This window comes from Prinia subflava, chromosome 15 (genome assembly GCF_021018805.1).
Source record: "Prinia subflava isolate CZ2003 ecotype Zambia chromosome 15, Cam_Psub_1.2, whole genome shotgun sequence".
Lineage (NCBI taxonomy): Eukaryota > Metazoa > Chordata > Aves > Passeriformes > Cisticolidae > Prinia > Prinia subflava.
In genome coordinates, this window is record NC_086261.1 from 9,047,471 (window position 1) to 9,071,131 (window position 23,661).

General features: G+C 40.4%; 3 protein-coding genes across 8 annotated transcripts in view; 1 reads left to right on the plus strand and 2 right to left on the minus strand.

Annotated features, from left to right (window-relative positions):
- The window catches only part of EFL1 (elongation factor like GTPase 1), a 61,004-nt gene extending 60,691 nt beyond the window's left edge, over positions 1-313 (minus strand). The window contains exon 1 of the mRNA XM_063412568.1: positions 249-313. The gene's annotated coding sequence lies outside the window, so the exon portion shown is untranslated. The remainder of the gene's footprint in view (positions 1-248) is intronic.
- On the plus strand, positions 290-12,200 carry SAXO2 (stabilizer of axonemal microtubules 2). Of its 3 annotated transcripts, XM_063412575.1 has the most exons (5): positions 331-433; positions 2,776-2,816; positions 6,070-6,249; positions 7,484-7,686; positions 8,422-12,200. In XM_063412575.1, exons 3-5 carry the CDS (start codon positions 6,227-6,229, stop codon positions 9,393-9,395), a joined length of 1,200 nt encoding a protein of 399 aa, XP_063268645.1. In that variant the 5' UTR covers positions 331-433; positions 2,776-2,816; positions 6,070-6,226; the 3' UTR covers positions 9,396-12,200. The 3 variants fall into 3 exon arrangements, with proteins under 3 accessions (XP_063268643.1, XP_063268645.1, XP_063268644.1); XM_063412573.1 differs by lacking the exon at positions 2,776-2,816 and having other exon boundaries at positions 290-433; XM_063412574.1 differs by lacking the exons at positions 331-433; positions 2,776-2,816 and adding an exon at positions 440-584.
- A 136-nt stretch (positions 12,201-12,336) lies between these two features.
- The window catches only part of ADAMTSL3 (ADAMTS like 3), a 173,339-nt gene continuing 162,014 nt past the window's right edge, over positions 12,337-23,661 (minus strand). For 3 of the 4 annotated variants that reach the window (XM_063412567.1, XM_063412566.1, XM_063412565.1), the window contains exons 25-31: positions 22,638-22,757; positions 21,647-21,859; positions 19,186-19,369; positions 16,543-16,744; positions 15,567-15,676; positions 14,794-15,008; positions 12,337-14,265 (exon numbers count right to left, since the gene is read on the minus strand). In XM_063412567.1, the coding sequence (XP_063268637.1) occupies positions 14,210-14,265; positions 14,794-15,008; positions 15,567-15,676; positions 16,543-16,744; positions 19,186-19,369; positions 21,647-21,859; positions 22,638-22,757 (1,100 nt within the window). In that variant the 3' untranslated portion in view covers positions 12,337-14,209. Of the gene's footprint in view, positions 14,266-14,793; positions 15,009-15,566; positions 15,677-16,542; positions 16,745-19,185; positions 19,370-21,646; positions 21,860-22,637; positions 22,758-23,661 lie in introns of those variants that run through there. The other variant, XR_010082373.1, reaches the window with a different exon arrangement.

The window sequence follows — 23,661 nt, forward strand, 5'->3', positions numbered from 1 at the left end:
ACCCCGGGCCGCGTCTGCACCTAAACACCCTCAGCACCCGGCCGGGCAGCCAACACCGAGCCCCCGGAGCGGCACGAACGCACGGCTCCCCCGGCCCCGCTTCGCCCTCCCCTCCCGCCGCTCCGGGCGGGCGCTGCCCGGCTCTGTCCCGGGAGGGGCACAGCGCTGCCCTCTCGCCCGCCCGCGGGGTGAGGGTCGCGCCGGGCCGGCCCCGCCGCCCAGGCCCTGCCGGCGCGGGGCACCCGCACCTGCGCCCGCTCCGCCGCCGCTCCCGGAAAGCCGCGCCCGGCCGGGCCGGGCCCGCCCCGTGACGCCCGACGGAAGCCGGGCCGGGCCGGGCGCCGCGCGCGGAGCGTCCCTGGTTACCGGCCGGGCGGCCGAGCGGGCCGGGCATGGCGCCGCCGCGCTGCCTCTGCGAGATCTGCTCCTGCGGGTGAGTGAGGGGCACCGAGCCCGCCAGCGCCGCCCGCCCCCGGCACGCTCGCCCGTCTCGCCGAGCTGGTGCCTCTGCCGGCCTGCGGCAGGGGAGGAAGGCTCTGCAGAGGGACCCGGACGGGCTGGATCCGTGGAGTGATGCCCGTGGTGTAAGGTTCAACAAGGCCAAGGGCCGGGTGCTGCCCTTGGGTCACAACAACCCCACACAGCGGTACAGGCTGCGGCGGAGGGCTGGAGGGTGCCCGGGGAAAGGAGCCGGGAGCCAGCCTGTGCCAGGAACGGCACCGGGCCCGTGTGGGAACAGTGGGGCCAGCACGGCCGGGGCAGCGATGGTCCCCTGTACACACCTCGAGTGCTGTGCCCGTTCTGCGCTCCTCAGTCCGGGACGGTCACTGAGGAGCCGGAGCGTGTCCAGAGAAGGGCAGTGGAGCTGGGCAAGGGTCTGGAGCACAGGTGTTGTATGGAGCGGCTGAGGGAGCTGGGAGGGCTCAGCCTGGAGAAAAGCTCGGGGTGGCCTTTCCACTCTGCAGGGCATCACAGCCAGTGGGGCTCAGCCTCTGCTCGCAGACCAGCAGTGAGAGGACGAGAGGACACAGCCTCAAGCAGCACTAGAAGAGCTTTAGGTTGGACATTAGGAAGAATTTCTTCACAGAAAGGGTGTCTGGGCACTGGAATGGGCTGCCCAGTGGTGCAGTCACTGTCCCTTGGGGTGTTTAGGGAGAGACTGAATGTGGCACTCAGTGCCATGGTCTGGTTGTCACGGTGGCATTTAATCACTGGTTGGACTTGATAATCTCAGGGCCTTTTCCAACCTCATTGATAACATAAGCAGCAGCTCAGGAGAGTAGGACCCAAGTATGAGCACGTTCTCAGTAAATGTGAAGTAGTGTATTTACATTTAAATAAGGTAAGGGCAAAAGAAAGTCTTAAACAGTCTAAAATAGAACAGAATGGAGACAGTCTTTAAAAGCCACGAGACTACATCAGAATGGCTTTTCCAGAAACCAGAGCCAGCTCCCATTGAAGGACTGCACCAAAGGAACCTTCGGAAGAGTTCTGGCAACCTTGTCAGAAACCTGGGCAAGCACTACAGCCTTTAAAAGAGATTTAATGTATCTGCCCTTCTGCCACCTCATCCAGTAGCACTCACCACTTTGCTTTAGATTCCCTGATCCCATAGAGTGACAAACAGTTCATCATTGTCCTTTAGCCTCTTTGACCCAGGGAGGATGGCACAAGAGGACACAGGAGGCATTTTTTAATGGAAAATTACAGGTCTATAACCAATATTATCAAAGCCGTAGGTGGGAAAAAAAGAGCACAAATCAAGTGTCACAAAACAATAAGGGACTTGGACCTTTCAAAATTCAGGTATATATTTACAGGTTGAAGTCACAATATTTTCAATTTCTTATCTGTCGACTTTAAAAAAAAATCACAAAAATAACCACCCTACGATTCAAAGATTCGGTTAATACTTAAAAATCTAGCAACTACATACAAGACTATTCATCCTAAGATCACAGAGGTGCTCAAGGTTTTTTGGAAGTATAGAGCAAACCCTATGGTTGCAAAGTGCACCATGACCCACAAGTTTCTCAATGTCTGCAGAGCAGGCACCCTCTTTGTGTGTCTGTGGGAAGTCTGTCTATCTGTTCATCAGTCACTTTTTTTCATCTGTAGACAGAGGTGTAAGGCAGGCACTGAGTAAAGCTTCTCATGTTCTTTTTGGCCAAGCCTGTGGTGAATTCTGCCCCATAAATTTGTTTCTTAAGTCCTAGATTAATGAAGAGTTGGAACACATTGTTTTCTTGATGAGATAACAACCCTGGCTCGGCTCAAGTAGAAAGATGGTGAGATAACGCAATGAGACAGCACAAAATGAGGTTCAATTCAACCAAAAGTTCTCAATCCAAAAACTGAGTTCAATAATATGAATAATTGAATTAAATATGCATAAAGCTTGTGGTTTAAAATAAACCTCACTGAAGTTTTTACAGTCAATTATCTCTTAAGCCATTATTGGTTTAGGCAGCACATTGTGTTTGCTTCAGTGTACAGTGTTTCTGTTTTCAGGGAAGGCTGCTTGGTCACTTGGCAGTGTTACCTGGATATTGGAATGTATACACAGCTTAGCAGAGGCTTCAAAGCAACTATAAATATCTCATCATTTAGCTATTTGCAGGAAATTTTATGGAGGTATAATTACTGCTTAATTCTAAAAAATAAAATAGAAGGAAACAATCTCCCCTATCAACAGAATTTTTAAAAACACTTGAAAAAACTTACAGGGGAGCAAAGCCAGTAAGAGAGAACTTCCTTTTGCTTTCTCAAATACAGGATGTTAAATCTGGCTTCCAAAGAAGAATAAAGCCTGTGTGGTAGGTGAACTTTCTGCACTCAAGAATGCTATTTGTCTGCTATAAAAGATAATCACAGCCTAAAAAAGCTTAAAAGTTGTTTTGAGACACAAAAATAAACTACTGCTTTATCTCCTTCCCAGTCTGTCAGCCTTCCCGCATTTCTTGCCCTTCATTATCATAAAAATCTGTATTCCTGAATAAATGCAAGTTAAAAGGAAAGAAGATTTCTCTGAAATATGGGTTACTTAAGCTGTCATACTGACCACATATAAATACAAACCCAGTAAAAACTACCAGATCTCCTGTCAAGAACAGGAAAGGACTCTCAAAAACAGTGTCCATCCATCATTCCTGTCTTCCAGACCATAGTGTGTGTATTGGCAAAAAATAAAAAGAAATTAGAAATAAAAACTTTGAGCTGTGTTTGTGGAGGGGTAGTAAGTTTTCTATTATGACAAATATTAAGCTTTTCTCATTATTAGTCAGGAAAATGCTTTGTGGTGGAATTTCAAGGGTTTTGCTATCATTGTATAAAAAAAAGTATGTATGGCAGGCCTTAAATAAGTTAAAATCACCAGCATTCTACTAAAATGACCAGAACAAGAGCATTTGGCACAAGAGAGCTGAGGTATTGTCACTTTTATTTAGCTGAGGTTCTATTCAAATGTTATGCAAGACACAAGATAGTCTCCCACAGAGAAGGGAAAGAATAATAATAATGCATCAAAACAAGTGCCAGTCAGGCATGGGAAAAGGGGTATTCTCACCAAATTCATCTGAATTATCAGTAATTCTGGGGTGAAAATTAAGATAAAGACAAGGAAGAAGTTAAAAATAAACAGTGTCTCAAGGAGTGCAGGCCAAACTCTCAGCAATATATTTCATTTATTGGAGCTGTTATCTGTCTTCTCTGATGATTCCTAGCACTGTGATGCCTTATACAATTAGCTTTATAAAATTATTATCTAAATGAAAAATTTTGGTTTAGCAATTGGGCAACATTCTGAATTTGACAACATCCTAAAGCAGATTTATCAGTCAACCAAAAAAACCCCTAATCTCTTCTCCAAGTCAAATTCACGAGGTAATTTTACATTACCCTTCAGGCCAACTGAAAGCACTTTCACAGCGCAGAGTATGATGTAGAAACTTCCTCAACAATCTCATCTGATTCCAAGTAATCTCATGCACAGTTAGAGTGTGTTCAGAATTATTTTATACACTAGAAATGAGTGGTTTGGAGGACACTTTTTGATGAACAATGAATTCTAATAAAATTGCAACCATCTCTGTCCTTGAAGAGGTAAGAGTGGATTACTTTCCTCCTTGTTCTGTATGTACCAAGAACTACAGGCTCACTCTGCAGTAATTATTTTTTCTAGCATCTATTTCAGTTTGTAGCATGTCCATTCAGCAATACATGGGATATACTCACACCATTGCCTAAAAATATTCAGAATTCAGTCCTTAAAGAATAGTGACCCCAGAACACAGGAGGTGTTTTGTTTGGTGGTTGGTTTGCTGGACCAGCTTATGGCAAACTGAACATTGTCGAAGTGAAGCTTTTGCAGATGAAGAATGTTTGTTTCCAACTCCTTTGAATTGTATGTCAGAAAGTATGTGAAGAGCATTATAATTTGATAACCTGTATTTCAACAGGCTTTCAAACCATCCATTCAATGTCTTTTGTTTCTGCTTCGCTGTTACTTTTAGATGTTACGTGACATAGCATGTGCTGTTTGTACTTGCTGAAAAAACATTACTAAGGTGAAAGTGAATTTCATGACAAATGTAATGACAGCCAAACACTAGTGAGAAATAGCACACACTTACCTCCTTGTTTTCCTGCCTTTCCAGTTCTTTCCCTCTTCTTCTTTTTTCCTTTCCCTACTATGTTTTGAAAAGGTCTCTCAATTGTTAATTGGCTTGATTGAAAAGGAGTAAACACCTGAGGCTTTGAAAGGCTCTGGATTCTTAGACAGGGCTACTTTATTTCTCATTTTTTGAACTACTGAGCTGGCAAAATCAGGCAGCACAAACTAATACCAGCTTCAGGATCTCTAGCCTCCAAGAACTTCTTCCAGTGTTTTTTGGGTTTTTTTTTTATTTTCCCTCCAGGAGTCTTGCATGTCTGTTTTTGTATTCTATTTTACCTTGCTTTAATTTATTATTTTCGTTTATGGTATTCAGTCCTAGCTAAAATTCTCTCCAGACCTTTGAAATATTCTTTGGCTATTTAGCTTCCTGAAACTTGAATTTATTTGTACTTATTAAGAGCTGTACACTCTTACCCTTCCTAGGGTTTAGATATTTTTGCTTTTCATCACAAGATTTTACAATACTTGTTTATTTAAAAAATTATTTTTTTCTCTTTGCACTGCAAGTTGTCAGCCATAAGTAGAAGAAAAACCTATCTTTCTATATTTCCTTGAGGTCAGCCAAAGATGCACATTGTGCAAATTAGAATTAATATAACAAGATTTTCAAAACAATAACAACATTTAAATTTTAATTTCATGGATCATTAATTGGAAACAACAAGGTATAAATAATAAATTGTCGTTATATACCTCCCAACATCTTTTTGCACAATGGTGTTGTTGACAGAGGCATCAATGGGAAGCAGAAGAAATTGAAATAAAACCTGTTAAGAAAAAGAGATGTCTACTTTCAAATAAACATGTGTTTTGGATAGAGAATTTAGTCAGTCTAAATTGGAGTAAAAAAGGTTGAACAGTCATAAATGGCCTGCAGAGCACTATAAGTGCTCGTGAGATTTCACACTACTAAATTTTTAATCAAAAAGTATTAATCAGTAGTGGTGAAAATAAGTGAGATGTACAGAAAAAAAAAAAAAGTGATGAGGTAATAGCAGTAAAAAAGATGATATGAGACAAGAAATGAAGCATAGTTAGTTATTTTTCCAAATAAAACAAGTAATAACATTAAACTTTACAGACAAGAAGAAAGTGCATCTTGGTGATAGCATCATTTAGAGGACTGAGATCAACTCTGTCCATCCTTTGTACTCTGCACCCAGGACTAACTCCCAGCTGATACTGCCTTTATTACTGTATTAGTATGATGTGCTCTGGGACCTCTGCCATCAGCACAATATTGTGTGGTTTTATCACTCAGAAAAGACTTTAAACAAAAACTACTGGCATTGTTCAATCTTCCCCAATTGTTATTCACTCCCAGTAGACAGAGTGTGAGTTTTCCTCTTAAATGAAACGATTCAAAATTCTCTGCTCTGATGTGTTTGGCCCAGGCGCCATCGCTGCTGCCACAGACCCACGAAGTTTTATGATGATGGAGTGAATCCGAGCAACAAAACCGAGTACTTGGAGAACTACCCTGGCTATGGCAACGTCTGCCCTCCCGAGAGCTGCAAGCCAAAACCAGAGGCCCATGAGGACCGGGGCAGAATGGACGGCACCACAACATTCAAGTAAATATTTTCAATGTTTTGTAATTAGTCTGTAAAGTTTTTCATTCTTTGTTTTTTTAAGTGGGGGTTAAACGTATTGCAGTCTTCTTAAAATGCGGTCATTGCAACCTTTGCACTTTTTGCATATCTGAAGTATCAATGTTGAGTATAGAAAGACAATTACCACAAAAAGCTTGTAAAAAATAGCAAAGCATGCATACAGCAAGATTTGCATTCTTTGCAGCAGCCTTTAACCTGTAAAGAGAATCAAATATTTTTGTCTTGTTTTCAGGCTGTTAGGAAATTTAGGTCTTATGGAAAACCCAGTAAGCTGGGGAACTTTATGTAATACATATATGGAATCCCAAGAGAGTGGGAAAATGAAATCTTAAGAAAAAAGAACTGGGATTCTCTTACTGATTTTTTAAATTCAGATTATTAGTTTTAAGAAAAATATTAGTTTTAAGAAAGCAAACTGTAAAGGGGTTCAGTATGTCTGTTCTGTCTGTGCATTGACTCTAATTTTAAGCTTCAGAATTGAAGAGTGTCTTCCAAAGAATTAAAAAAAATATCACCCATTCATTGTTAGTGATGTTACAACAGCATCAACTTTTACTTTTTCCATTATTGTTGTTTTCTTTTAAGGTGTGAGGGCAGCAGGTAAAATTTCTTTGTTTATCAAAAAAAAAAAAAAAAAAAAAAAAGAAAAAAAAAAAAGAAAAGAAAGAGACATAAATAGACAGGCCAAATGCTATTCTGCCAGACTGTACTTGTATGGACTATTTAAACACCCACATATGTAATATACATGCTTGTAATGTAATGTGCCCATACATAAACAGTGAAATGCTGTTTCTGATCTTATTCCATTCTCCTCATGCAATCACTAAGTGCTACCACTTGTAGTAATTTGAGCTTTGCTCTACTTCTGCTTTCTGATCATTTCTTTGCAAAATTACAGCAACTTTGTAAGTCTCCTTTCAGATACTTTAAATAATATTGTTAAACTGTGAATGGGACTCGGAGTGTTAAAAAACTTACTTCACTTTACCTTTGAGTAAAGACTCTATAATGCATCCTAGATTTATGTACGGTGTTTTTCTCTCCTTTGTGCTATCCCTCCAACATATGGTGTCTGACAGATTTTTCAGAGTAAACATTTCGTTATTTTTCCATATAGTGGAAAAATTACAAAAGTGACTTCAGAAGGAAGAAAAGATTTTTTTTGACCAGTGTTTTCTTTCCCCCAATTCAGATCTGATTATATACCATATGAAATTCTTGAGAGACCTTTTCGGCCACAAGAAGAATACAGACCAAAGTCAGGGAAGATTGACCTGGGGACCATTTATCGGAGAGATTACAGCCCTCATAAAGTGGGACCAGTGACATTAGTGAGGCCTCAAGAGAGGAAACACACTTCAGATGCAAAAGTGGACACCATCCCAACCTATCGAGGTAATAATATGTGCCCCCTACAGAAAGAGAACCAAGATGAAGGTGGCATTTGGAATTACCTATGGTAGAAACTGGATTTGTAGTAAAACACATTAGAAAGCAGGTGATGGTGCCCTAGAGCATTCAGCACTCCAGTTGTTGAGGGGAGACCTGTTGCTTCTAAACTAAAGGCCCTCTCTGAGGTTTGCTTGACTACAAGGAAATTCCAACATGCACTTGGTTAGGCTATCTCAGCAAAACTGGATGGAAATAAAGGTGCAGTGAATTTTTCAGGTAGTTTTAGTTAGTGTGACTTATTTTTCCACAGAGTAGGTCAAAAGTGGAGTTTAGGCTTCTGCTTGTGTATGGTATAACTTACATATACATCATCCTAGTAATGATCTGTCTTGACACAAATTATTCTGTCAGGATGGTCAGCACACAGATGCTACATCTTTTAAGTAAAATGGAAGATACTGTATTTAAAACGTGTATAAGGCTCTTTTCTGTATAGTTTCTGTTGAGCAAATAGTCAAAACAGGGCACCAGGTACAACTTTGGGGGTCTGCTTTTATCACACAGTATAATAGAAGACAGCTTCATTAGATCACAAACATGCAGATAAAATTATCATTTTCACTTACATCCATTTTCTTTGTTTTGCAAGATTCAATACCAGAAGATTTTGTCTTCATTTTAAAGGAACGGTCTTAAGTAGTAACATCTGTGTGGTGGAATTTTGGTTTTGCCTTACAGATGACTACAGGTTATGGAAGGGTGAAAGAGCGGAATCCTGCAAGGTGGAGCGCACATACGAGCCCCCTTCGGAGAGGTTTGGAAATCCTTCTACATTTCAAGATGATTACTTCCCTAGGCAACCCAACCCCGCCCAGAGCTGCAAGCCTTGTGACACCAAGCTGGCAGCAGGGCCTTTTGATGCCAACACCATCCATCGCACCGCGTTCGTTGCCCATGAGCTGAAGCCCATGTTCGTGAGGCCGAGAGAAGAGTACAAGCCAAGCGACCAACCCTTTGAAGATCTCACAACCCACCAGAGAGACTTTAAAGGGATACCTGGGGAACAAGCAAAAAGCTGCAAGCCTGAAGTTAGAAAACTTGGATCTGATGATCCTTTTAAAGGAATCACTGAGTTCCAGGATCGCTATCAGCCGTATTTGGTCACTGCACCCGAGCTCCGCAAACCAAAAGAGTACGTTCCACCCACAGACAAGATGGACCTCAAATCCTCAAACTGTCTTGATTACATTTCACACAAGGTTGCTCCTAGAGCCCCCATAAAACCAGCTCCCAGGAGAAAAAGCAGTGCCCCTTTTCAAGGGAAGACTACTACAAAAGAACACTATCAACCCTGGAACGTCTGTCGTCAAGAGCCAATTAAAAGAGAAGAGGAAATTCAAAAACCCACAGGAAAATTTTCTGGTTTAACCACATTCAGGTCCCATTACATACCACATCAGCCCAACCCACCTCAAAGTTTCAAACCTGTACAGGCTGTTGCTACCGGAGTTCCTTTTAAAGATGAGACTTTGTATCGGACTGAATACACTCCAAAGAAGCCAGAGATCTGCCCAGGACATGATCCAGATGCTCTGGGTTATGTCTATGTAAACACAGATTCTCAGGGTCACAAATTCTACCGGCAGCTGTCTCCAGAACCTTCCGAGCCAAACTGTAATCCTATTCCAGAGGAGGTACTTGCCGTGTCATAATACTTACATGCAATATTTCAAGCACCTTGGTTAAATAACTGGAAATCAATTTGTTCATTTTCTCTTTAAGTAACACTGAAAACAAATGCTGAAGATTTTGCTTTTAGAAGTTTGAAGAAAACCAAAGCCAAACCAAAGTTTATTACAAGACAAATAAAGATTTGCCAAATGCTGAAGGAACACTACTCCCTACATGGCATCTGTCTGTTCTCTGACTGTGCATTCTAGTTTCCTTGACTCCCCAGATTTTATCGTGCTCCATCTCAAGCATATTTATAACACGTTTAATTATTTGATATTTTCTGCAGTCAAATTATTGTATTTGTGAAATAGCAAGTGTCTTTTGCTGATAAAATATTTTGCACAGTAAGCAAATAATGCTATTTACAAATAATCTAAGAAATCAGTAATAATCTCAGTAATCTGTAAGACTTTTTTTCTTTATATTTTACTGCCCAGATCACAAGATAGCATGCCATGACACCTAGGCATTTCTAAATACCTGGTTTCAGCTTCAGTCATCCCTGCTTTAACCAGTCAGCCACCAAAAGCAGGTCATTAGACTGTTTCCTAATTTCCCTGATGGTGCTCTTCCAGCCTTACTTCCAAAGGAAACAAAACTGATGCACCTTGGACACACTGACACACTTTGTGCATGTGTCCTCCTCAGCTGAATCACCTTTAAACCCAGTGTGCAAATTTAATCAAATCTCATTATGAGGCTGCATAGGTTTACAGAAAATAGAGCAAACTCAGGTAAAAAAAGAAATACCAGCTGAGATGCAGAAACCTGTAGGCAGCCTGGCTTCAGTCTGTCTGCTCTTCAAAGAATTGCTTGTTCCAAATACACAGACTCCAATTTTTTTACAGAAATTTTATATGTAATTGCCTCTGTATGAAATATTTAGTTTTCTCTATCTTTTGCTGATTTTGAGAAATCCAGATGAATCAATTTTAGTTTTATTACGTTCATGATTTAAGCAAGTCCCAGTTACTAGTTCTGTAATTAACAGTATTGTCATGCTCTATCACACTACTCAGTATGATTTTTTCCTCAGTATTGCGTATCTTGCACCCATTGGTGTGGAACAGTATTTGGGTTGTGCAGAATCATGTGGCTGTACTTCATAAACAAAGTCTCTTATAAAAGGGCTAAAACCAATGATGGGAACATTTTTAAAGCAGGAACTTGGTCATATGAAAGCAAAAAAAGCTGAACTGAGCTAATATGCTGTGCACAAAAACATTGCGTGAGAGGGAACCAGACATTATTAGAGCATCAGTCACTTTTACAGAACTTTTGTCTTTGTACTGTGTTTTTGTGGCATCACTTACTCTGGTAATGTCGTGGCAAATCAGTTTTACTTGTCTGTCTGAAAATTATTCACCTCTCTCAGATTATGAATGAAAAAGGACAATGTAAATCTGTGAGATCCTAAAAGCAGGACAAGAAAATGTCCAACTGATTGTCATCTTTCTGTAGCACAAAAGAAAAAAATACACTCTGTTGAGTCATTTTCTGTCATGCCACAACTGAGGAAACAAAGCCAAAACTTTGCACAGTCACACCTACCCAGGTCCACATCCTGTACACAGTCCTGGCACCTCTGGAGCTTTTTACAGAAGCTCCCAATGCCCTCCAGCTCTCCTCTCAAGGGAGGGAGAAATGCAGCCTGAATCCATGAAATTACATGTGCCTGCATGTTCTGCTCAAAATGGCTCTTCTGCTGGGTCTGTGAGGGAGCCCAGATGCTTTTTTAAATTTTCACAGCTGTTTTTTCAGTTCTGAAGTCACTTCCCTCCCTTAAGTTATGGAAAGTCATTTGCTGCCACCTACCAGCACGGTACAAACATTTTGAGAGGAAGGGAAGTGGAGGGCATATTCAGATACATTTAACAGTTCCTCTGCAGATGTGTTTGAAGGCTTTTTTAGGGTGGAGGGGCATATTCCCTTTCATTTTGTCCTTAATGTTTTCCCCTAAGTTTAATAGTGAAAGAGAGAAGCCTTTATTACTTCACAATTGAAAAAGCCCCAACACACTGATTGTGCTTCCAGGAAAAGCATCAAATGATATTATAAACCTTCAGACACTATTCAATACCTGACGTCAACCTTTTCATAAGCAACAAATTACTGAAATGCAGACCAAATGAAGAGACGGCTGGAAAACTAATATTTTTCCAAAATAACAGCTGTTAAAAAAGCATTTTATGATGTCATGCTAAACCAAGATGTAAAAGCAGAAAAGTTATTCATGCGTTCAGCTGCTATTCTGAGAGTGTTTTCTGTGCACTCTGCCATCCAGCAGCAGGCTCCACAGCACTCCTGTACAGAGCCTTTGCTTTTTTAAAGATTGCACAAATGGAATTGAAAAGGAAAATTAAGCCTTTGCCAATATTGTTATCTAGGATAACTCTGAAACACCATCATTACATTGTTAGACATTTCTTTTCTATTTAATAAAAAAAATTGTAAGGCTTTTACTGTTCATATTGTTTCTTAGACTATTCACACATAGTGATTATTCTGAAACAATTTCTTTTTCATTCCCATCACTCACTAAATACAAAACATGGAGCTGTTCTGTCAGATCTAAATGAACTCTGCTTGGTGAAGGCCCAGAAAAGAAATGGAATTTTATTCCACCTTTAAAGAATCCTCATTCCATATTTCAGTGAACCACAGCTGACATGTGGATTTTGGCAAATTATCTTCCCACTTTTTCAGTCAGGTCACATCTATGTTGTCACTTAATAGCAGTGCAAAGCAGACTGCAGTGAAGTTGACAATATGTCTGATAGACTGTTAAAAATAAGAACTAATCTGAGGATTTGAAAAAAATCCCAGAGTTACAGAAAAAGTAGGTTGAAAAAATAACAGAATGAAAGCACGGTTACCACGCACATCATGGTAATAAACAATCTCAGGGTAATCACAGTGTTGAATAATCAAACTATACTTTATTTCAGAAATATCAAAACTACGTTCAAGAAGCTGAGACCTTCAGTTACTGGAGAAGCAATAAAATAATCCACAGAGGAATGTCATGCCAATTGCAATCACAAACATTTACAGCACTGCTTTGGTATAGCATGCATACTTAACCTAAGTTAACGCAACAAAAAATGCTATGTGTTAACATTTGAAAACTTTAAATATAAAGGGAAAACATGAATAAGAAATTTTGGTAATAAGAAAAAATATATGTCCAAAAATCTTTATTAAACACTGTACAAAAAAAAATATTGCACTTTTAAATCAGACAATAAATATCTACAAAAGTATCTTACAAATGTTTAATTTAAAAAACTGCTTAAACAATCAAGACCCATTGCTGATTAAAAAGGTAATGATCAGGAATATCCTCTCCTTGCAGTCAGCCTTGGACATGATAGTCCCCCCTAAACATTTTCTATACAGTAGTGCTACCCTAATTCTCAGTGATGCAAACCCTCTGTGCAGGGTGCTGTGTCTGAGCTGCCCACGGCACTCCCAGCCCTCTGCCCTCAGCTCAGAGATGAACACAAGAGCCAAGTCCAAGTAACCATTCAGGCCTCCAGTATGAGCAGTAGTTTAGAAACTACACAAGAATACAACATCTATTTTCTGCCTCCTGTGGGGCCCTCTCTGCTTAAAGCCCTAGTCGGACAATAGGCGGTATGGAAGATAATTTACCAATTACCAGTTGATAATTTATCAACTTGCAAATGATTCAGATGGTTAATGGTCATGATGGAAAAGTCATCTTGATGGAAAAATGCTCAAAACAGATTTCTTGCACTTGTCTATCTTGACAATTAATACTTCTTCCTTGGACATTTTTCCCCATTAATGGAGGAAAACAGAATGATTACTCAAGACAAGGAATCTGACAGCTATTTTGGCCAGTTACTGGCTTCTCATTTGACTTGATGTGCAAGAGAACAGCGCTCACAAGTGTTTGTTCACAGCTCTGACAAGGAAGCTTCTGTCTCATTTAATATCAGTAAAAAAGTATAATCGTGCCAGAACTTCAATTGTACTTCAGAGACTGGAATTTGAATAGAAACAATAAGAAATAACACCTCATTTCTTCAAGAGAGATCTATTGCTCCTTTGAAAATTGTACAGGGATCTATAGTTTCTTACTGCATACACAGAAATACAAGCAGGAAAAATTCAATGTATTTCTGTGTATCCATCTGAGAGCTAGTATCCGTAACGCATATCCTGTGAGATCAATCCTTAAGCTTGAGCTGTTTATGAAAATGAAGCTGCTGCCAAAATTTTACAGCTACAAGCCACAGCTTCTATAAATTTAAAAATGGTGTTAAATATGATGAGACAAAACTAAACCAAAATCCGGGAGTCAATAGTTGCTGCATTTTCAAAATTTTTGAAGTATTTTTGTGACCCTTCCTCATCAGTTGAGGACAGTAATCACTATTTGCTGTTTTCAGGTAATGCTTTTTTTCACTGATGAAGGTATAAATGATGGCCTGCAAAATTTTACAGATGGTACGCCATGATATTATCTTGCTAATCCAGACATGTTTAAAACATTAGAAGTTCCGTTGCAAAGAATGAAAAATGAAAGCTCCCAGAAACACCACCTTATCCAGCACATCAATCCACAATACTGTGTTTTCATTAGCCCCGTGTTGCCATTTAACTGTTACAACTCATGTCTCATTTACAAGAATATACTTCAAGCAGGTTAGTTTAATGAACCTCTCTTCTCATCTCTTCACTGCAGCATCATGGATTTGCCATAGAGGACTTAGATTTCTTGACATGATTGGCAACATCTTTTTTTGTAGGTGTCTATCAAGCATCACTTTAGTTGTTTTACAAAGGCACAGTAGGGAGTTGTATCCTTGCATTCGCCTTCTGAAAAATATATTTAAACATTACAAGGCTTTATAATGAGCAAAAGAGAATTAGCAGAACTTGCCGTGATAATTGTAAACAACTGATGGGTTCCTGCTAGCTTTGTAATTATTTTAGTGTGTGTTTCTGGCAGCAGTGGAGTCAAAGCTGAACAAGGTCACAAGTGAGAGGTGTGATCTCACTGCATTCATTTACTCATTGTCTGTTTCAGAACACTACCCCATCCTGGAGGCATTAACAGCTCGCTCAGAGACTTTTGAGTCACAACTGGCACAGTCATGTAGGGAAGTTTGCAAAAAACTTCCTAAATATCCTGTTTCTAAAAGTGCTTTTGAGGCTTTAATATCAAACTGGCCTACTTAGAGAAAAGAAACCGCAGGATTACGAAGTGGTCCTTGGAGAGGATAGTTTTACCTTTGATGTACAATCAAATGCTTGTAGAATCAATAGTGTACAACTGTGAGTCACCTTCTAATATAACTGCTACAAACTATTACTATGCTCATATTTAAATAAACATTTACATACTGCCACAGGATGTGACATTGCAGTGTTGCCAGGTCACTGGTCTCTTCCTCCCTCTGCAGAACTGCTCGGCCACGGGCTTGTTGCTCTGCCTGTGCACGCAGGACACTGGTCTGGACTGGAACCCACTCCCACAGCCCACACTGCAGGGCCTCCAGGGGCCCGGCCGCCAGTACACATCACACACCTCTGAGGAACACTTCCTTCTGGCAGGAGGGCTGAGCAGGGAAAGAAAAGGGCAGTTAAAATTTGCTTTGTGCTAAACCCTTATTCACACAACAACAGAACTGATCAGCCCCACACCCCTGCTCATAGCACAGCCAACTAAACCGGGATCCTCAAAATTGTCTCTGTGTTTTGAATATCTCCAAAGACAGAGACAGAGATAATCTTTCTGAGTAACCTGTTTCATTTTTTCTGATATTTAAGTTGAATTCCCTTTATTTAATTTTGCACTCACTCATCACACCTTCTCATTCATGAGAAAACACGGGTTTACTTAAACCACTTTCTTAACCCTGGAATAGAAAAGGTATTTTATCTTTAAGAAAACTTAACTGACCCTGAAACACTGCATACTGGATACTGTGTATTCTTCAGTCATAACCTTTCTTGAGTTCCTGAATTCATCCGGTGTCCACAAGGGGATGACTGTCTCTACCTTTTATCCTTTGTTTGACACAACAGAATTTGCCTACTTGGACTGCAGTGACAAGCCTGTACCTTCAATTTCATCATCTAAAAAATCTAACTTGTAACTTCTTCACACTGTTTACCTTTTTCTTTCATCACAAGAAGAGTTTGGCACTGAAGATCCGTTCTGAAGCTGACACATAAACTGACGGTGCTGGGAACCTGTGGGGTGGCCCACACAGCGACCAGAACACTGAGAATTGAGAGAAAAGGGTGAGGGGAGAGAAAAAGAAACAGCCAAGTTAGTAACAACAGAATTATCCTCCTAGGGAGTTACCCAGCTACACAGCCCAGCCACAATTTTTTGCATCTTGCCTTCTTGAGTCCTGTCACACCTCAGTTTGGATAAGGCCTACGTATTTTTTGTTCTCTCTGTGCAATTTTGCCAACACTGACTTTCCTGCCTGTTCCTAAAGTTAAATCCATTGTGTTCTCTCATCATGCCACATCCCTTCTGCTACAGAATTCTTTTTGTAGCTCTGCACATTACAAAGTTGCCTTGCTAAAACCTGTATTGGGAATGCAGCAACAGCAATTCTAATTAATTACTTTCCACGTTGAACAGTAAATACAAATCATATCAAAATGTGCACAAGTTTGCCTCATGAAGGAAGAATCAGAAAATATAGGAAAACAGACATCTATGCATTCTGTGAATTGAACAACTTCTTCAATGTGTTGTTGAACCACATTCATATATCTTTTTTGGGGACTTCACAAGTACAGCTATCCAACCTGTGTACTAATATGACTGCAATAAAAGCAATAAACTAGCTTGGGAAATGGAATACATCATAAGGGCTTAGCTTATAAAATACACTGAAGCTTATACTCTGGTTTCAGGTCATGTCTTCAACAAAAGAAAAGTGCTCAGAGAGCATGAGATGAAAAAACAAGATTTCTAATTGGCTGGTCTGAAAGATAGTTACAGCCACAGAGCTCCCGCCTTGTGCAAGAGGACAGATGTCAGCCACAAGGGGACAGATGGCAGCCAGTGGCACGATGGCACCGTCCCACTTTTCTGACACCAGGAGATGGCAGACAAAGGCTGTGACTTACCTGTGTTTCTGCCCGTGTCCCCATGGGACAGGGGGGCCCCGAGCAGGGTGTCCTGGCCGCGGGCCGGTGCCGGTGCGCGCAGGCCCCCGGCGGCAGCGCCGGCGCGCTCCCGTTGGCCCTGGCCTGGTGGCACCACAGCTGTCGGTGCCGGAATCCGCTGCCACAGGATGCAGAGCACTCAGACCACGGCCCAGCCACCCACCTGCAGGAGGACAGACACGTTTATGGCGATCATTGCAGTCCTCCTGGGAGCTGGTAGCGACTGTTTGCAAAGAAAACGCAAAAGAACCTGTCCTTGCAAATTTTAGATGTGAGAACAGTCAGAATCAGCTCCTTCCTCCCTTGAGCAAGGTCTTCTAAACGTGGTTAACTGATGACAGAATATTTGCTAACAGAGGTTACAATGCTTGTTAGCAGAACCTGTTACTGGGTGAGCTCTACAGACCCTGCTGGATGTGACATTCCAGGAGGAAGGAGAGTGTACTTTTCTATGGCTTACCAAATGGATGGTAATGATTTAGTGGGTACTAAAGTGACAGCTGCCATAACTCATCCAAATTTATTACATTGAGATCTCACCAGATAATGGCTCAGGCAGAACATGCTATTTATTGATTAGAAGCCGCAAATATTTAGTCTGTCTTGGCAGCTAGGAACAATACTAGGGAGGCAGCAGGTGGTAATACAATCAAGTGGACTTGCTCTTTGCATAAATCTAGGCTAGAAATATAAAATGGACTTTATGTGTACCACAGCAGTGATAACAGGGAACAGAAATCTATTTTCTTCATTTCTTCATTTTCTTACACTCAAACAGCTTATATCCATTCAAGGAAGATTAATCTTTTACATTCTGCACCCTTGTCTTTTTCTCCCTTTTAAAGCTGAAGTACTTTTGCAAACATTTGGTGCAGTGCATGCACAGAATGCACAAGTTAAGTAGATACTCAAGCCCTTATATTTGCTTAACTGTACCTCTCCACTGTGATGAAGTGATTAAACACATGCAAAATGCTTTGAATAATTAAGGTCCCATGCCACTGACTATACATCCAAAGCCTTTATAATTCTATGGATGCTTTCTAAAGAGCTGCCATGAGTTGAGAAGATTGTGCAGCAATTAGTAAGTGGGAAAATGGGAAGGGAAGTCTGGACATTTTGCACTTCCCTCCCAGGTCAGTAATCACAGGGAAAGACACAGATTAGAGGCACCAAGAAACAGATACAGGGCTATTTTCCAGGCATCTGGGATGCTCTTCCTGTATAGAAAGCATGGAATATTTCATAACAGAAAACCAATTTGTATGTTAGCATACATGTATGGCTCAAGGCAGAGTTAATTATGTTAGTATACACACAACTGCCTTCCATTGGTGATTACATAAAGCCAAATTAAAAGCAGAACAAATCTAAGCATATAAAAAGACAATTCAGTTCGCATTCTCTGTAGCCATATGAAATAACCTATTTGTTTATGTTGTGAATACTGCAGGGCCAGTGCTAATCAGATTATTTAGTCATGCCCTGCAATCCACTGAAAGGCATGACCTGGCTCTCAGGAGCCCCAGGAACTCCTGCACCCTCCTGTCATCTGCTCCAAACGCTGCAGCTTCAGAGGGAAACCTGCAACTGAAGCTGTGTTTCAAACTATTCGTTTGATTTCAGTATTTTTCTACTGGCAAAATGTTAGCTTTCTCTGGGCTGACTGGAGTTCAGTATCACAATTTAAGATAATCTGGTTTTTGGCTGCTAATGATGAAATATAAACAACTTCTCCTGATACAAATCTGTTGCTAGGTTTTCTACGTTTAGACCAGAATTTAGAACATATTGGCAAGATGCACTCTCACAATGTCAGCTAAAGTCTTAACACTTCCCTGCCAACATTTTCCAGTGAGAGACAACTCCAAAGTGTGTTTATCTCTCTCAGATTTTTGCTGATAGTGATGGTCAGTTCTTTAAAACAATAAAAACACTTGCTTTGAGGATCCTGTGGGGTTTCCTGTTGAAAACCTGGAGAAACACCCTGTTGATCTGGAATGCTCAGTGCAACTCAAATAGTCTAGAGGTATAGTTTTGGCCTTTGGAATCAGATGCTGTGATACACTTGTCTGTGATATAAATATTTTCAGCCCCATGATCCCCAGTTGATGCAGTGAGCAAACTGGCAGGGAAGGATGTTTGAGGAGCACTGTGGTGAGGGGCACTGGAGAAAAATGAGGAATTCCACTAAAAACATCTCACTCAGAGCTCTGCTGGCACAAAGTAGAACAGGTGAACACAGAGTTACACTGGACACTAAACACAACGAGTTTTCCCTCTGGGGTGGAACAGATTCCACAAAACTGCACATCCCAGTGTCTCAGAGAGATCTCCAGCTTAGCTTTTGAGGTGTGGTGTGGTTGCAGCCAGACTTGCTGCAGCAGCACAGAGACACGCTCAGGTCTTATTTATTCAGCTGAATCAAGTGTTTCCCTACTTGCTTGTGATCCATTTCCACATCTCTCATGCTTTAAGGTTCATGATGAAATAAACCCCACATTTCACGCTCAGAGCATAAAGACAGAAACAATTTCAGGGGGTGGTGAGTGCATTTTAATACACAAAGAAATACAGATGGAAATGGAGCAGAAGGGAGTTTACCTGGGAGGGCAGTCCTCTCTGTTGCAGGGCTGGTAAACAATCACTGGCTTTTGCAGCTCTCTGCACTGTGACTCATTGACTTTCTGTTTCTCAGCATTCATGCACTGTAGGCTCCTGGAGCGGGTTCCTGAATGCCCACAGGTGGCAGAGCAAGGACCCCACTCAGCATATTCCCAGGTGTGATCTAAGAAATACAATTGGAAGCAGTGTGAGAGAGGCACTGTACACTGGAACTCTGTCCCATTTTGATTGATTTGGCAGCACTCTCAGTAGGCTGGATAGACACCACATCCTCTGCAGAAAAGCAAATATTTCAGCACTGTGAAAAGGGACCATGGCCAAAGTACAATTTCGTTCTGCTCAGCTTTCCTTCAAGTTTAGCCCTTACCTAAGAGCACGAAGCCCTCCAGAAGGCAAATGAGATCAGCACATGAAGGGCAGAACCTGGCTCACAGTAGGAACTGATGAGCTTCCTTTAAAACCTTCATAACAATTTTTTATACAATGAGCATTAAAAAGAGGAAATTGTAAATCAGGCTCTCTAGGTTTCCTGCTGTTCTATAGCAAGTTTGTCCTGAAGAAAACTCATCTTACTCTAGACACCTCACATAATTTCAGGATTTAAGAAAATCCTGTCCTAAACTACAGAGAAGTATTTAATGTAAAAATAATTTGCCACTGAGGCACCTGGCAAGATGAAAAAGGAATTTGTTTTAAAGAGCATTTTATATTAAAAATCAATAACTTCTAACAATTACTGGCTTTATATTTAGTCAAAATTCCACACTTACCCCTTCCTCCACAATTTTTTTTGACACTTGGTAAAAGATGAAGTACTATGCAATGTTGACAGATTTTTATGTGATCACAGAAGGAGTCAGGTTTTTCTATAATAACCAAGAATAATTGATAGCTACCAGCTGTGTCCACAGACTCACTCTTGCAGCACATAATGAATTCTTTAACTTATTGTTTTTCAGTGTTTCCTTATTACTTCTGGATTCCTTAAAATAATACAAAAGGGCCTTTTTCAAAGTAGAAATAGTTAAATTTACTGACTGCAGCTATGATGGAGAGACTGTATTGTTTGTTTAACTAGGATGACACTGCTCAGAAGTGCCCTCAAAATGCCTACTGTGCAAAAACCACCAGGGGAGGTTTTACAGCCTCACAAAAGCACGGGTATGGTAGTGATGAAACATCTACTTAAGTGCCAATCACAATTAAAGCTCAGAACTTGAAAATGGAATCACCCCAAAATACTGCCCGAGCTGACTGGAGAGGGGATTGCCAATCAAAAGGCAGTGCAGCTGATGGCTGCAGGTGGACAGTTCAATAACTGGCAGGAATTGTAACTGTAATGAGATCTAGATTAAAATCTAGGGCTGGACCTAGTTTTTGAAAAATTCTATTAAGGTATTCTCTGATTTACAATTGTTTTTTAAAAGTAAATGTTTTGATCATAGATGGGTCTCACTAAGATTCCTTTGCAAATGTAGCTTCCCTCATAACCTCAGGCTCTCCAGAGCCCTCTTCATCCATAAACAGTCACCAACAACATCAAACAGAGCACAGGGGACCTGATCCTACTGCTTGAGTCCCTTGCAGATCAGTCATAAGCCAAATCAAACTGAGAGGTGAAGAGATAAAACATACAGAAAAGCTCACAGTGTCAACAGATGCTTGTTTTTAAATCTGAGTTCCTAATACAATTACATTTTAAAAATGAGAATATAATTATTTTCTAAACACTTAAAATGTTTAAAACTTGACAAAATGTTTGCAGATACAGCTGATTGTCCTGATGGTGCATATGCAAGGTTCTTTTAAAATTCATCAATTTTGAAATTCAGTTGCACATTTTATAAATTACTGATAGAAATGTGGTTTTGTGCAAGTGCATTATGCTGGGGAACCTCACAAGACATTCTTGAGACTTTCAGATGGAAATCTATGAGTGTGCAGTGTGCTCTAGTACAGAGATGTGATTAAGGGTATCTGCAGTAAGATCATTACCATATTAAGTGTGATGATGCTGGAATATGACAATTACATTAAAATTATTTTTATTATAATGAAGGTAATTCCAAAGAGGACCTCAGAGTCAATTTTGTTTCAGTTTGGTGGGCTACCATGGAGAAGTTTGTTGAAGGGTAGTTGATAAAACCAGTCTGATTTAAAACTGTTTAAGCAGGAAAACACATTCTCTCAGTTTCTCAGATACACAGGCAAGAAATCAGAACCCCCACACAATATTTGGATACACATTAATTATTATATCCAACTCTGAGTATGGGCTTTGCCTATTGACTTAAGTAAAACCATTCCCATATGTGAAGCTAAGCATGTATTTCTGAATTACTTTCAACACAGAAAAAAAGGTTAGTTATTAGAAAAGTCTTTACAGAGCAAAAGAAGATATTTTAAAATTCAAGAATTTGTCATATAATTTTCAACAAACCTTCCTTCTTGACATTTACCCAAACTGACATTAGTTTTGCACTAGCTGAAGTCCGACATTGGAATTGTCCAGCGAATTGAGCAGAGCTGGTGTTCACCTCTAGGATACGACCCCCAACCAGGGTTCTGTATTCCAGGGTCTTGACTTCCTCAAGGGGGCTATCTCCAAAGAGCCACTGGACTGTGTGTCTGTGACTGGGCAGCACCGGGCAACCTAAAAATCAACAGCATTTTAGCAGGTTTTTCTCAGCACGTTGAAACATCTGTGAACAAGTTCATACGAGTGTGATTCTACATAAAGAACATCACCATTCTAAATAAAAACAAGAACATGCATCAACCCACTGAAGTCCAAGATATGATCCCAAATCCTGACTTCCCCTTGAGCAGTATGAGCTCTGTAAGCTGATGTGTACTTACCACACTTCATCATTTCCCTTTCTGTAAGTTCCTATAAACCTACCTTCTATAGGAACAAAATGGAAGGGGGGAACAATGATTTAAATAGAATGAAGACTTCATCCCAGGCTCTAAAATATGCAAATAGGTCTGTAATTAAAGACCTTCTATCTGTTTGGGAAAGGAGTCATAAAAGTATTAAATGAAGTTGCTGCATTTTCATTCCACAGGGCAGGGATGGAAACAAAGGCACTCATTTAGATGGGAAAAACCCACAAATATAGACCCCAGCTGAATCCCTTCCATTTTTCAAATGAAGCTCAAAGAGCAATTAAATAGCTTTAGTATCAGAGTGACTCATCTCATAATGTCTTAAGGAAACCTATTTTTTGAAAAGCTGAATAAAAAATATGATTGCATATCTTAATCTAAGGCCTCCTCACTGGTAATTGAGAGCTGAGCTAGAGTTAAGAAATCCGGGTGGTCACCAAACCTGGACTCTTGGGAATTGCACTCATATTTTCCATGGGGGCCCCTCTATTTCAATACAATAAATAAATAATTTGAATGAAAAAGCAGAAAAGACAACATACCTATTCTTAGTGGATCGCCAGGTGCCACACTGACATTTGTACCAATCCCAGATGCCATCAGGACACGCTTTTTTCTGTTTTCCTTCAACAACTGAGTGTTATTCTCTGTTAGTCTTTGTTCTGTAACACAGTGCATAAGATCTCTTCTGAGCAAGAGCTAAATCATGATGCCAAAAAACATTTCATATCAAAATATCCAGCATGCCAGTTAAGAAGCAGAAAGATAATAGCAGCTTGGAATTCTTTAGGAACAACTTCATTTATACAGTTAAATTATCTGTCTAAGAAATAAACTCCATGTGTATAGGGAACCAGAAATTATTTATGTTTATGCAAGTTTCTGAATTAATAAATCAATACATTTATTGAATTTGTTAGAAAAATAAGCCTGTAACAGGATGCATTTCCTGTTTTTCATGATGGCGTTATTTATTATTTCATTGCATGCAGAAATTGTAAGAAAAAGAATTCTCTCAGTGGAATCTGGCCAATTCCTCTGTTCCATTAAATGGAATTATGACAAAGTGTTATAATAGAAAAAAGAAGAACATCTTTTAAACTCTAATTATGCATAGAGATATCATAATGAATGCCGAGTCAAATGCCCATCACTATAGCAACTCCTCCTTTTTATCATATGCCGGCAGAATAACTGCCAAAAATGTGGGCAATCTGTCAGTAACACACAGTTCTTACCACTTAGTCAACATTTCTGTTTTAATGAATGTACATAACATCTATTCTCCTTCCAGAAGGGTTTCAATCTTTTGCTGTATTCTAACTTCCCTGGGTCATTTTACATTGGCTCAACATTTTTCCTCAGTGTGCGATTCCTGTGCAATCCCTTCTGCCTGTCTGTAAACACCAGGACAAAAAAAGTCTCCACAAAACCACAGTGAGGCCAGTTCCACAGGCAAAGGGCTGGTTGCCTTGTCAGCCCTTAGGGAGCTTTAGTGGAAAGGCTGCACAGACTTTGTGCTACTGCTGGACTGGCCCTGATCAGGCAGCAAGTCCTTTAGCCAGG

What these genes read in the sequence shown, in the direction of transcription:
- SAXO2 (XM_063412573.1), top strand. Translation starts at nt 393, where the DNA reads ATGGCGCCGCCGCGCTGCCTCTGCGAGATCTGCTCCTGCGG. An exon ending in TGCGAGATCTGCTCCTGCGG is followed by an intron (nt 434 to 6,069) that starts GTGAGTGAGGGG and finishes TGTTTGGCCCAG; the next exon opens with GCGCCATCGCTGCTGCCACA. An exon ending in CACCATCCCAACCTATCGAG is followed by an intron (nt 7,687 to 8,421) that starts GTAATAATATGT and finishes TTTGCCTTACAG; the next exon opens with ATGACTACAGGTTATGGAAG.